The sequence below is a fragment of the Gavialis gangeticus genome, unplaced genomic scaffold (assembly GCF_001723915.1).
Source record: "Gavialis gangeticus isolate Ggan-Ray unplaced genomic scaffold, GavGan_comp1, whole genome shotgun sequence".
Lineage (NCBI taxonomy): Eukaryota > Metazoa > Chordata > Crocodylia > Gavialidae > Gavialis > Gavialis gangeticus.
The window spans coordinates 15,160,678-15,174,636 of record NW_017729011.1 but is presented as its reverse complement, the minus strand read 5'-3'; the positions used below and the strand labels follow the sequence as shown (position 1 = coordinate 15,174,636).

Genomic DNA, 13,959 nt, shown 5'->3' with positions numbered 1-13,959 from the left:
CCCCCCCCCCCCCCCAACTACATTTTCTTTGGATGGGGTCAGATGCTATTCTAGTACTAGATGGACTAAGACTCAGTTGAGTTTTTCCCTTTTGGGAAGGGTAGAGGGAGAAGGACTGGAATAGTACTTTGTCCTGTACAGTCTCATCTTACTGAGGTCATTCTAGAAATGGATGAACCTTTTGAAAACGTATGTTTTTTTTCCCTTAACCTGGCCTTGTTCAGCTGCATGTCTTGATGCTGGTTGGGAGTTTAGAGCAAGGACTGGCTGCTCTTTCCCATAATGTAACCCAGAATAATATGGGTGCATAATCCAACATGGGGTTAAGTGGGCCCCTCTCGGAGGGCCCTGGCATACCCACTTCCTCACCATGCTCTGCTTCTAGCATGGGCTCTAAGGAAAACCTATTGGGCAGCCCTGAGGAGGGGTCCTCTGGTTCTAGATGGGCTTTTTCCTCTAATGTTATCAAGACTTTCAATGCAACAGCTTGGGGAGGGAAGAACATTTCTTCCTTATTAGATGAGAATGGCTGGGGATAACTGGAGATGTAGAATATAACATGTTATCCTGGCTCTACCTGACTCTGTCCTGATGGCTCTAGGAGCATCAGATGAACTGTTGAGATTCTCTAAAATGAACCTGACTACATCTGTGGCTGTACAGATAGACCACATGGCCAGCCAAGCACTTGAATGAGACTGCTCCAAAGGAGGGTAGATCCCAGTGGATCTAGTCAGCAGGCTCAGCCTGCATGGAAAAAGTAGGGTCATCTAGGTAGCTAAGATCTTTGTAGCCCATTGAAAGGTGGAGGTGTGAACCTTCCTATTAACAAGAGGAGCATGGTTCTTGGATGGTCATTTGTCTTGGAGGCTGAGGGAAAGGCTGTTTTGACTAAAGGCCTCTCCGGCTAGGACTATCTGCATCTGTGCCTTGTGCTTGAAATAGATGTGGAAACTGATTGGCAAAGAGGGCTTGTCCTTATGGAAACAGTGCAAGGTAAAAGTTGGACACGTGGCCAAGCCTTAGCACACAAAGCTAAAGTAGTGTCCTAGGCCCTGTACTAAAAGGTACTTCTGGTAGTGGCACAGTTCGGGGAGTGGACAACCCCAGGCATGGGCTGGAAGAGGGCCTGAAGTTTCAGGGACTTGAGGACTGTCGGGAAACAATATTACTTTCAGTGCACAATTTAGTAATAGGCCATCTAGTATGAATGCTGCTGCTTTCTATAAGAGCACTGCAGATCTGCAAAATGTAGTCTGGCTGGAGACCTCACTCTGGCTTTAACTTTTAAAATGGCCTGTGGTACTGCAAAAGGAAGGGTGTGGTTCTTGCTGGCCAGGAGACATGGCTACATTACTTGACCTGTGTTCTAGCCTAAAATGCCTTTCCTCCATCTAGGCAATCCAGTTCAGCTTAAGTGCCAGGAGGCTGTCTGCATGAGGAGTCTAGCTCCTGAGAAACATCTTTCAGTCCATCATATAATTAGGGACATTGCCCGCTATAAAGTCTCTGCAGTGGCCCATATGCCCCCCAATAGCTAACAGTGACAGTCTTCATGGGGTCAGTGCTAGAGGGGAAGCTTCCCACCAGGGCAAGGACAAGGCTGAGGACCTTTTAGGAAGAATTGATGTTTTCCTGCCTCTGTTCTCTACCCAACCCCAATGTTGTGTGTGTGGTTTGGTTTTGGGTTTTTTTTGTTGACTCTTATTCCATATCCCACAGCCAGATCTCAGAGAGCAGCTGACACTGATTGCCTCAGATAATGCTCCTTAAGGATTACATTTGGGGGAGAGGGAGGAGAAGATTTTGCTTCATGGATGCTGGAGCAAGGGGGAAGCTGCCTTGTCACAAGGCAGAGTTGTTTGAAGAGAGGCAGGTGGGGAAGGCAATAAGGCAGCTGCCATATACAAGGCACTTGAATAGCTGGTGGCTCAGATGAGCGCTTGTACCCCAGGTGGTATGCTCTTAGTCTAACATAAGGCCTTCAAGATCCTGGCCCCCCTCTCGTCCACTTGTTCTAACCTGAGTTACAGAATCATGCTGTTCTTCTCATGATAGGGGAGTGGGGGTAGCAGAGAGATGCCTCCAGGTGCTTTGTGCCAGTTTGTCTAGTGCCTTTGCCATATGGAGAAGTCCCTGCCTTGCTGCAGAACATTGTAGAAGATGCTGCCCTCACTCCCACCCCAGACCTCAAGGGTCACGCATCATGGCCTTGCTAATCTCCTGAGCTGGCTGTTTAAAGATGCTCCATTCCACCCATCCTTTAAGCCTCAGCACAGCCTGACCCTGCCTCTAGTATTATCTTCAGGCTTAGAGCTTAAAAAAATTGTTGAAGTTGTAGCCCACTGGACATCAAGGCCCAGTGTGTTCAGAACTTAGCATAATTAAAAGATCTCTAGTCCTCATGGAGTTCATCAGTGGGGATGAGTGGAATTAAGGGGTTCCTTGAAAAAGGGGAAGGTGCCTTGTCTGGGGCATGAAATGGTCTCCTGCTGCTGGGTGAAGGGCTGATGTTCCTGGAGCTGGCCTGCTGTATCACCTGTGGAGTAGCCCAGCCAGTTACTGTGATTTGCTGAATGCTTCTTGAAGCCTCAACACTGACCTCCTTTCCTGTTGCTCTGTGGCCCCCTCCCCACAGCTTTGGAACGACGAGGTGGAAAAAGTAAGTACCTGGGCAAAAAACCCTCTCTAAGTCTCAGAAATGCTAGTCGTGCTGCCCTGGGGGGAGGAGGCAAATGTAGATGATGCAGACTCATTCCTCTCAAGCACAGAGGGGGCAGTGAATCAACAGTGCATTGCCACTGGAAGTAGCTTGGGCTGCTGTTGGCACTGCCCTTGATTCTTTCACAGGGGAGTAGCAAGGTGGTTGAGGAACCTACCTCCTAATTTTTTCCAATCCTGGCATTGTTAGAAAGCTGTGACCCTACCTATGCTTCTACTGGGGGAGATGGTGACCAGCAGACCAGTAAGACATTTATCTGAAATCTGTCCTGTGTAGAATAGTCTGGGAAGCTCCTGGGCCACTGTCCTGTTACCACAGCTCATGCATTTGAACTGCTAACACAGTTAATCTCTCTCCCAGCACAACCCCACCTGCAGAGTGATGTGCTAAGAAGCTTGTCTAGTACTATCTCCTTCCTGTTCTGGAGGAATCTGTCATAAATAGTTCTAGACTCCCAGATGGGTATAACCAAGCAAAAGGATTTCCCATGACAACTCTAGATGCTCCTTGGGGAGTAGCTTTGCAGTGGTTGGAAGAGAATGGATGTTCTGGATCTGACTCAAGAGTCTTGACTTATGAGAGGAGTGTCTGATGCAGGGGTAACACCCTGGTCAGCATGTGCTTCCCACCCCCTGTCAGATCTATGGAAAATGGATATCTGACTTATTCTCATGGCAGTGTTGGATGAGCTTTGTCCCTTTTGGGATTAACAGCAGTGTAAATTTACACTGTAGAAAGATGGACATACCCATATTGCATCTCTGGCCCCTCCCTGTGGATTGTGGCCAAATCCACAAATGGTATCTGAGCCTGGCATGCTCAGTGTCAGAGAGCAGAGCTAGAATAGTTTGGGACGGAGCTGTGCTGGTAGAACAAGGCAGAGATGCTCTACAGCTTTTTTTTTTTTCCTTGGTATCTGTTGGTGCCACAAGTCTCTAACAACTCTCATGCTAGTCTCACAGTTGTCAAAATGCAAATTGTCTGTTCTCCACTTAGCTGCTTCTACCCTGAAACCTCCAGGTAGGCATGGGGATGAGTTCTACTTGTGTGCAAGGGGTTCCTGGTGCCCCTTGTTGTTTGCAGGTAGGGTTACTGAGATGCTGCTGGCAGTTGGTACTTGAAAGGGTGTGCAAGCTGACTGCTGCTCAGGTGGCATAATATTTCATGTAACCCTGGAAAGGACCTCCAGGGTCATCCAGTTCCCTGCTATTGTAACCAACTAAGTTGCATAATCCCGTTTCATAAACGGATCCTCTGACGACAAGCTGGTTTTGCCTTCCAGAACTCCAGCCTCTGCTATAGCTGTTAGCCAGCTTTTTTTCTAAAGACTTTTCTCGGGGAGGATATAATACATCACTGTTGATACTCCATGAGATCTCTTGTAAATCTCCTCTCACAAAGATGTAAAAAAACAGCTTGGTCACACTAGCTTAAAGCTGATCTCTTTTTTCAAAGGGTGCTTGTTTGGAGCACTTCTAGTTCAGGCAATATCATCCAGTGCAAGTCCCGCTGGATAGAAGACAGTAGGACCCAGCAGTGTATCTGCTAGCAAACAAAGCTTTTGGGCTTTTTTTCACTTAAAGCACTGGGTATCCTTTCTGAGGATACTGCTGGCAGTTCATAGCCATAAGCCAGAAAAAATCCACTAGGGCCTTGTCTATAGGAAAATGGAGTGGAATAGCTCCCTAAATAACTCCATTCCAGACTCAGTCATTTCACCCCGGGAATAATTTGGATGCTTCCAAAATGCAGATGGACTCTTTAACACAGACTGAGCCCACACAGCTGTAATTGCACAACAGCTTTGTTCCAGGCCAGCTATGCTAGGCAGATTCCCTAAATATTATACAATAAGTCCTAAGGCTGTTCCACCCAGCTCTGTTCAGGACTGAAGCTTACAATAGGGACTCTTCTCGGAGGGAATGATGTTTGGTTAACACACCTCCGTTACCTCTAGTAGGTGGGGGAAGAGGATGCACTGAAAGCTCTGCCAGTACTCTACTGCTACCATTCAGTGCAGCTATCTATTTAAGAATCATTCCTGCAGTACAAACCTTCTATAGTTTTATCTGCTGTCTACAAGGCCAGTTATGACTGTTTGCATGTTGATGTTCTGGCCTCTAAATGTTGAATGCACTTCTGAATTCTCCAAATACTGGCATTGTGGAAGGGAGGGCCTCTTGAGGTCTTTTGCTGCAGAGCTGTCTTGGAGCTATTGTCCTCAACTTGAGCCTTGTGTTGGAAGGAACCCCTTCCATGGAGATGATGATTGCAGATGTCCCACTAAAACAACCCAAGAATAACTGGAGAGAAGTCTTCCTGCTGGTGGTTTAATTGCTGTCTCCCCTGTGTAGCTCTGTAAGCTGGCATGGGGGAGAAGCCTTGCTCTGCAGCAGTAGTTTACCATATGCAGGCTGCCCCTGCCAGTGGCTCTGTTTGGTGGTGAGGGTACCTGCTGATTTCTTGGTGGTGCCCTCCTGGCATACGCAATGGGATGTGGAGCAGTGGTGAGGAGTGCATTGCATCCTGCAGTCTCTCCCTGCTCTGGTTCCCTCCAGTAGGTTGGTGGTGGGGACTTTATCACCAAACACTGCTCTCCACTGCCTGCAGGAGAGGGTGATGGGTTACACATGAGCATGGTGGACATGGAGGTTTGTAATCAAGCTTTCAAAAGTGGCCTCCGACTTCTGTAAATGGAGCCCAGCGTGCCTTTAGCCTTGGGTTCTTAGTTCCTGGGTACATAAGACTCCCATGGACTTGATGGTGTTCAGCCTTCTTGCACACAAGGCTCTCTGAACTCCAAAAATGGTGGTATATGCCACTTCCTATGCTGTTGCCTGTGGAAGGGGTCCCTTGCCTGTGCTCAGTCCATTCCAGGAGAGGAAGGCAGCTTCTTTGCAGCCTAGCTAATGCTCCCTTTATCTTGCAGGCAGAGCATGAGCTTCGGGTTGCCCAGACAGAGTTTGACCGGCAGGCAGAGGTGACGCGCCTCTTGCTGGAGGGGATCAGCAGCACACATGTGAGTGACAGCAATGACTTGGGCTTCCTTCCTGAAGGACATCAGAATGATACTGAGCCCGCCTTGGGCGTGAAAGTAGGGGAAATGATGACATGTTGCTTGACTGTATGGGGTCATAGGACTAACCAGGCCTTATGGTAAACTTGCAACTGTTCAAACATGAAGTCACTCAGGGTTATAGAAGTAATGCAGAAAACCCTGCTGATGTTGAGCTCTGCTAGTGTTGGTGCACATGACCATGGTGGATATGCCTCTTTCTCTGCATCTTCTATAGGGGAGTATTAAAACTGTGTAGGGACTGTCCTTCTGGGCTCCAGACCTTGGCTCAGTCAGGAGCAGGTGGCTGACAAACTGCCTTGTGATCTATGTGGAGTCTCTCTCTAAATTTTTAGAGAACAGTCACTGGTATAAATGCACCAGTTGGACAGTATTAATAAGAAAGATTTGACCATCAGTCTTTGCTTTCTATGTCTCTATTTCTTTATGGGAGAGAGAGTTTACTTTTCTCCCTGCAGGGAGGAGTTCAATGTTTCTGCACCTGAACTCCTGGTCAGGCAGTAGGTGACAATCTGCCTCTTCCATTCAGGTGAATCACCTCCGCTGTCTCCATGAGTTTGCAGAATCTCAGACCAACTACTATGCTCAGTGTTACCAGTACATGCTGGACCTGCAGAAGCAGCTGGGCAGGTATGGGATGGGGTCTCCCTGCCTCCTTGGAAGTTGTGTGTTTTTTACTTTTACTCAGTAGTTTCCAACTTTCTTCCACCAGCTTTGCAGTGCAAACTTCAATACCAGTAGATTTAAAAATAAGGCCCTCCATATCTTATTTTGGAAAGGGAGCTCAGTGAAGTTCTCTAACAAATACTGTCTAGGTATAGTGGGATTGGAGTGGGTTTTACTAAGAGTACACCTTTTAAAGATATGGGTGAATGTGAGTGGATACTGAGCCAAACCAAAACTTAATTTCTAGACGCTTTAAATTCTTGTCTCAAATGAGACTTTTCTCATTAGCGTAACTCCTTCACCAGGCAAGGAGCTTTCATAGGCTGTATATACTGTCTTTGCAGTCACTAGTTCTGCATTGTAGGTGGTGTTTTAAGGGCCTAGAGGTTGAGTGGGAGTAATGCAGACTGTCATTCCAGAATGACTGTTCACAATCCCTCTCGCATTTCTTTCCATGCCTGCAGCTCCAGAGGAGAAATGTAAGTAAGATGTCTTTTGAGAACAGGACCAGGAAAGCTCTTGGTCAGCTTTTCTGTGCCATTTGTGTTCTTGTATAAATGGTGGTACCTGGTTACAGTCCTTAGCCTGCAGGCTCTAACCTGTTCTTGGGATGGTACAGCTTGGCCTTGCAAAAGTAGCCTGCTTGGTGCACATGCTTCATCCCAGCCAGGGTGCAGTTTCCCTTTGCCAGAGAATGGAGGTGGGTGCTAGACAGGCCCTGCCCCCAAGACCTACTATAGCCTCTACAACTGAAGAGTGTGAAGGGAAAATGGACAGACTAAATGATACATCCAAGGTGATGCAGATCCTGAAAGACACTTCAGGAGTCCAGTGTAGGGCCCTAGCCACATCACTACACTTCACCCTCTTGCTTGGCAAGTTCTTCCCTGTCCATCCACCTTGCATCTGCAGCACAGTCAATAGGGCCTTCTACAAAGTTGCTTATAAACTAGTGCTCCTGCTGAAGGTTCAAGTGCACTGGCAGTTCCTGGTGAGCTGTCTACATGTGCTCTTGTTAATGGTGAACCTGCTCAGGTGTGAGTCACAAAGCCAGACTTCCTGGCAGCTATGAACTGGGAGCAAGCCTTTTGGAGCTACTGACCTGGTGGTCTCTGGATTGAATAAACAACATATATTGCATGTGCAAAGTGGCAGAAGCCTTGGCTTAATTCTCCTGAGGGTGAGGGTCTTGAATGCTTGGGTGGCTTGAATGCTGTTTTCAGGGCAGTTCATCAACCAGAAATGTGACTGTGGGTCACTTCTCTTACATGGCTCTGCCTGCTTGAGAAAATTCCTGATGGAGCCTTGCTAACTTGCCTCCTTTCTCTGCCCATGCTTAAGACTTCCAGGCACTTTTGTTGGCAATGCAGAATCCACATCACCTCCTTCAGCCACCACATCTCCCACTACTGTTGCTGCTGCCACCATTCCTGCTGTGCCCACCATTCCTGTTGTGCCCACTGTAGTTGGGGCACCCAACCCTACTGCAGCTGCAGAGGGGACACTGAACCCAAATGAAGTCAAGCCCCCTGCCAGTGGGACACGAAAGGCCCGTGTTCTCTATGACTACGAAGCAGCAGACAGCAGCGAGCTGGCACTTCTAGCAGATGAGGTTAGTAGCCTGCCTGGAACTTGCGGCTGCTTTATTGGAACTGCAGCCCTGCCTGAGGGCTGAGTAAGGCCCTGGGCATCTGGGACTGACTCTTCTGATGCCTTGCTTGCATGCTTGTGTATCAAAGATGTCAAGCTTTGATGCACAGTATAAACTAGAAGTAGCTGTATTGGTGAAAGGGAAATGATCCAAATGCTTCACTGCGATAAGCTAACCCAGGTTCTATTTAAAGCCAAATGATTATGTTCTTGTTCTCACTTGTCAGCATGTTTTATCCAATATTTGAATTCACTGTCAAAGGCACTCATCAGCTGCCTTGTTTATCTCACCAAGGGGATTGGATAAAGGTACTAGAGGCTGAATAGGACAGCAACTGGACTACTCAGAAGGTCCTGGGAAGAAATGGACTGTCCAAAATCTGGGATTCCCAGTCCTCATGCTATAGGCAGCAACAAAGGTTGCTCTTTTCTGTCTTAAGTTTTTAATTTCTTGAGACTTTGAGCTTTGTTGGAGAGCCTTGCAGGCAATGTGGTGTAGAGATCATTTGTCAAAGTAAGCTGAGACTTTTTTAAACTACTCATGGGGATGTCATACATCCTCCTTGTTCTGGTATCTTGAAAATGTCAGGGGTTGCTGCTGCCATACTCCCCCTTCCAAGTGAGCAGAACACAAAGCTGTTACAGCTAGAACTTTACAAGTTGGGGAAACTGTCCCAAGCAATGGAAAGGTCCATGAGGATTCCCCAAGTTAAAACTTTAGTCTTCCTTTACCCACCAGTATAAGGTGTTGACTGCAAAAGTTAGTGGGAAGTCCTACATACAGTGGAGGAAACTAACATAAATCTAGTCCTTGGCTCCCCCTGTAGTTATCTAATATTGTCTCCCCCTTTTTTTCCCTCCCCCTCTCAGATGATCACTGTGTACAGCCTGCCGGGCATGGATCCAGACTGGCTGATAGGGGAGAGGGGTAACCAGAAGGGAAAAGTTCCTGTTACCTACTTAGAACTGCTCAGTTAAATGCTGGCAGGAAGGAGATTCTACAAGCAAAATGCATCCCTCCATCTCCTAGCATTTTGAAGGCAGATTTCTTCATCTGAGACCATTGCTCTCTCTTCAGGGTCAAAACTCACTAACATAGGATTTGAGGAAGGCAATGAGGCTGGTGCTAAACAGTGGGTTTTTGCAGGTGGGGTGTGGGGGGAAAAAAGGGTCACAGTGTCACCTTTTTCCAGACCCCAGGACTGAATTCATTAACTACCAATGCTGCCTGTTTTGAGGGTTAGTTGTCACGGATGCATGATGTTCCTTCCCTCCCTGCCCAAGTCTTGTTTAATGTGGTGGATTCCCAGGAGCCAGCACTATCTCCTTGCTCAGCAGCTGCTTGCTGGGGTGGGGATCACGTAGTTTCTTGTGTTCAGTAGTACCCATCTCTCCCTCTGTCCCTTGTGTCCTGAGTACTTTTTTTTTTTTTTGCCTGGGCCAAACTTTATGTTCCAGTGGGGACCTAAGTCCCTTTCCAAAACTTTCCTGTGCTTGGAACATACCACAGTTCATGTTTAACTCCAAAGAACAAACAGATTGTAGAGTTCTTCTCTGCAGCTGAACAAAGAACTAGTTAAGAAAACAATTCTCAATCCAAAGTACTCTTAGTCTGTGGGTAACAATGTAGGGCTTCACAGCAGCCTTGCTTGGCACTAATGGTGTCTGGCTACAACCTGGTACAGAGTGACCTGTGAAATGGAAAGAAAGCTTCTTGGATCAGAACAAATCTAACTACCCAGGGCCCATACTGCAAGAATGAACTTTCTCAGTGCAAGGGACCATGCATCTTGCTTGCATTTCCTCCAAGAAATTTAGTCTTGGGCTGGAAGGAGTTTACAAACCTTTTAAAAGAAACAAAGTAAGCTTTGCTCTGTGTTACTTGTCCAGGCTCACTTCTCTTCCTGTGTGGTGGTTTTTTTTTTGTTTGTTTTTTCATGCCTGCTTTTTACAGGGGTGGGGGATTAGCCTGATCAGTTATTTCTTAAATATCAAATTGTTTAATTCTAATGCCCTCCTCCCCTCTAGTAGAGAACAAACCTGGTGCATCCTTATGGCATGAGGGATGTTTCACTGGCACTTCTGACCATATACCAAGCAGCAGTTAAAACTCTCTGCTCTTTTTCACCCCCACCCCTTTTGCTCTCAAAGATGCCCTTGTGACTAAATCCACCACAGAGAATGGTGGGAGGTAAAAGTCCTCAATTCTGGGTGAGAAGAGCTAAGTGAAAGGATCTGGATAGTGAAACTAGTCTGTCAATGAGCTGGGTAGAAAAGTAGCACTTGACTGCACCAAGATCTGTTCCCTACTCTACCCTTGGTATGTCTAGACACTGACTTGCTTGTTTGTTCATTGATCTTTTTGCACTCTTTCCTTGATGGCTTTGACCATCCTAATGTAATGAGGCACAGAGCACCTGTGTATGTAGGGCTCTTGGCTTTCAGCATTGATTTGCCAATAAAACAAACAGCCTGCCCTCATGTCTCAGTATGTTGTGTGGGTTCCATGCTGTCCAGTCTCCTTCCCTTCCCCCCTCTTGCCCCCTCGAACCAAGTATGCCAAGCTTATGGTATGTAAGAACCCTTAGTGAATGGGGTCACTTAAATTTTGGGGGTGAAGTTGGAAGAAGAGGGTGAAAGCTAGGAGAAAAGCAGAGGATGTTTAAGTTTATCCTCCTACAAAGCTACTGCCTCACTCCCTTCTTCCCCCCAATATTTTTTTTTTTAATCTCCTACCTGTCCCTTTTTTCTCTAATGCTTGCTTAAACTAAACTGTACCTAGTGGAAATGTCCTAATGCTGTCTTAATGTTCTTCTGTTGGGGGAACAGACAAATTTGCTGCCTCCTATTGGGTATAGATTTAGAAAGTGCTACTAGGGAAAGGGGAGAATACATTTTGCATCTACCTAAGTTCTGGTACAGAAGAGAACAATAAGGAGCTGCTTCTAAGAAACAATTGCCTTATTACTTTAATTCAACCCAATTTTACTGTAGCTGCTGTGGATGATGCAGGAACTGCCCTTATAAAGTATACTGTTGTTGCTGACTTGTCCCTAAAGCCTGGTTTATAAGGGGGTTAACTATTTAGGGGGGTTCTTAAAACTTCTCCTAACCTTCCTGCCATAACATCCTGTTACTTAATCTCTTCTCGAGTGTTGGGCATGCCTGCTGTTAACATCCAACTGCACAACACAATTCCCCCTCCTTTTCTTTAGAACTGAGACTTCCATAGATGCAGCTAGTGATGACTTTCAAACCATACTTCCCCACCAGGCTTGAAACAACCATGCTTTGAGGATTGTAGTTCCTACCTCCTGCGCTGTCAAGAACCTCTCTCCAAGGCAGTCCTGTTGCCTGCATACCCTGCTTCCTCACCCACTGCTAGTGAGGGAGACAGGAGGAGCAGCAATTCAAAGGTGCAGAAAACATTCCACCTCTCCTCCAATTAAACTCTCAAATCCTTAATTATCAGACACTGAAACAGCACTACCTACACTGGTAAAATGCCCCTTTAATTAAAGCCTTTAGTAAGAGGAGCAGAAGATACCTCCAGCTACTTTTTTTTTAGGGTTATGGGTAATGGTCAGCTTAAGGGGCTAAATAAGTAGCTTGCCACTTTGCACATCTATTTTAAATCCCTAGTGAGACACTGCACAAGTTGCAATGCAAATGTCCTTGCTTTACTTCCCTATTGTATATTTGCTATTCACAATTCTTTATAATTTTAGAGCTATTACATGGTAACCATGCTTCTTCCCACCATCATCTTAAATTAAAATACTGCCTATTACTAGGCATGAGGAAAGGCTGCCAGCCTGCCTTGATACTTACAATCCCATATGTGAAAGTTGCTAAGCTTGGAGTGTTTTTTCTCACTACATCTTAAATTGACTTAATGGATGAACCAGAAACAGGTGGCTGTCTTTCAATGAGTGAAAGACAAAATGATCTGAGCTGGATTAGTAAGAGATGTATACTTGTACAGCTGCCTCTCATCCTGCTAGATTAGCTATCTATAAAAGAAGCTATAGCTGAGATGGCTTGGTGTTAACAGGTATACTTCAAGGAACAGTAAAGTACTAAAATAATCTAAATAAGGTTAGCCCTATCTCTACAATACTGCCTCTTTAATTATGCTTTATTAGGCTTTTGGAACTGGCATCTCTACTTCTTAAACTAGCTCCTACTACCACTCTTCAAGCATGAGGTTCTATAAGATCATTTTCTTAAAATTCTCTTCATAACCTCCCAAGGAGGTCTGTCAGCACAATCCCAGGACTCAGTCAGGTTACACAGAACCATGTAAACTGATGGAAAGAAATAAAGTACAGGTTTCCCTTGTTTTATGCAGTACATATGTTCCTGGAAAGTGGTGTATAACTCAAATTCACATAAAGGGAACATACTTTACAATATAACAAGTAGGGGGATATGTTCCAAGACCGTGACAGAAGTGGGTCAGGGGATCAGTACAATCACTTTTACAAGATAATTTTGGTACTCACCAATAGCGGACAGTTGGTGATAAGTGTCCTGCTAGCTTAGAAGCTGTAATGAGGATGGCAACTACAGAAACACAGGCTTGTCAGCAGACAAGTGAAGAACACAGATCCATACAGAAGACTGTATTTTGGTGCACGTCACTCCCACAAAGCAGCTGACTGTAGGCTTCCACCACACTGATCACATAAAAGCAAATTCACCTGGCATATAACCAATTTTTGGTATAAAAAGGGCCACTGCATAAAGGCAAATGCACACATACAGAACCTGCATCAAGCAAGGGAAACCTGTAGTAAATATTATAACTTACCTGCAACTACTAAAAAGTATGTACACAGATAACAATACCACTTACACTCAAGACTTTAGTAGTCTTAAGTGTTCCTTGTACTTGCTCCAGCAGTGCAGGCTCTACTAATCTAGATCATTTAGCTGGCAGTAGATTTTCCTCATATTGTAACAAACCCTATAATGCCTCAGTGATGGAGCTTGCTTCTGTGTAGTCCAATATCAATCACAAATTCATTCTTTATGATACTGTCTTATTTGTACCCGAGCCTCAAGAAGTGAATCCAGGAAAACATTTGAAGAGACCACAGCAGCAATGAAATGCATACATGTAGACCAGGCCCTTGTCAGACAACTCGAGTACTTTCTCCTTGCCAACCCACCCCTTTCTATGCACCTCCAAAGGAAGGTACCATGGCAGCTTGCCCTTGTGCAGATAGTTGATCCCTATGTTGTCTATTTAAAAATCCAATATTTTAGAGGTTTAGATTTAATAAATTGACTCATCACCACCACTTCTGCCAGAGTCCCAGTGAGGGATTATTTTGCAAAGGCTATAAATGCATCTAGCATGGAGCCTAAAGTCCCAAAACTTTTTACAGCAAATAGAGTAAGGGTGCAAAGGAGGTAGTGCTGACAGCACTGCTACCTTCTGCTTTCAGCAACATATAAAAGTATCTAAACTTCCTTCTGAGCCTTTAAAATTATGCCTATTACTGCACACAAGATGCCCAAACTGAAGAATCCATTGCTGTAGGCTGCTGTACCGATACACAGCCACACAAGTCCAGCAGTTTGTCTATAAATGTTTTAATATCCGTATAAATAGGGCATGGTTACAAAAACTTGCAAGACAGGAGCAATGGAATTTTGACTTAAAAACTTTTTCTGGGTGAGGTGGTGTTCTAATCTTCTGAAATATACAGAACGCACAAACTGACAGGAGGGAGCACACACACACGTATCACCTTGCCTTGTACTGTTCAATACAAAAATAGCAGTAGAAAGATTGCTGGCTGATCCCTTGATTGTACCTCACTGTTGAGGAAAGGAA

The 13,959-nt window shown here is 45.5% G+C and overlaps 2 protein-coding genes across 10 annotated transcripts in view; one reads left to right on the top strand and one right to left on the bottom strand.

The window, feature by feature from the left end:
* The window catches only part of SH3GLB2 (SH3 domain containing GRB2 like endophilin B2), a 36,498-nt gene extending 25,905 nt beyond the window's left edge, over positions 1–10,593 (top strand). For 3 of the 7 annotated variants that reach the window (XM_019510629.1, XM_019510624.1, XM_019510625.1), the window contains 6 exons: positions 2,639–2,662; positions 5,652–5,741; positions 6,328–6,428; positions 6,929–6,943; positions 7,806–8,076; positions 8,985–10,593. In XM_019510629.1, coding sequence (XP_019366174.1) covers positions 2,639–2,662; positions 5,652–5,741; positions 6,328–6,428; positions 6,929–6,943; positions 7,806–8,076; positions 8,985–9,092 — 609 coding nt within the window. In that variant the 3' untranslated portion in view covers positions 9,093–10,593. The remainder of the gene's footprint in view (positions 1–2,638; positions 2,663–5,651; positions 5,742–6,327; positions 6,429–6,928; positions 6,944–7,805; positions 8,077–8,984) is intronic. The other 4 variants (XM_019510627.1, XM_019510628.1, XM_019510630.1 and 1 more) reach the window with 3 other exon arrangements.
* A 3,103-nt stretch (positions 10,594–13,696) lies between these two features.
* Positions 13,697–13,959, bottom strand: part of NUP188 (nucleoporin 188) — a 75,865-nt gene continuing 75,602 nt past the window's right edge. For all 3 annotated transcript variants that reach the window (XM_019510610.1, XM_019510612.1, XM_019510611.1), the window contains exon 45: positions 13,697–13,878. The gene's annotated coding sequence lies outside the window, so the exon portion shown is untranslated. The remainder of the gene's footprint in view (positions 13,879–13,959) is intronic.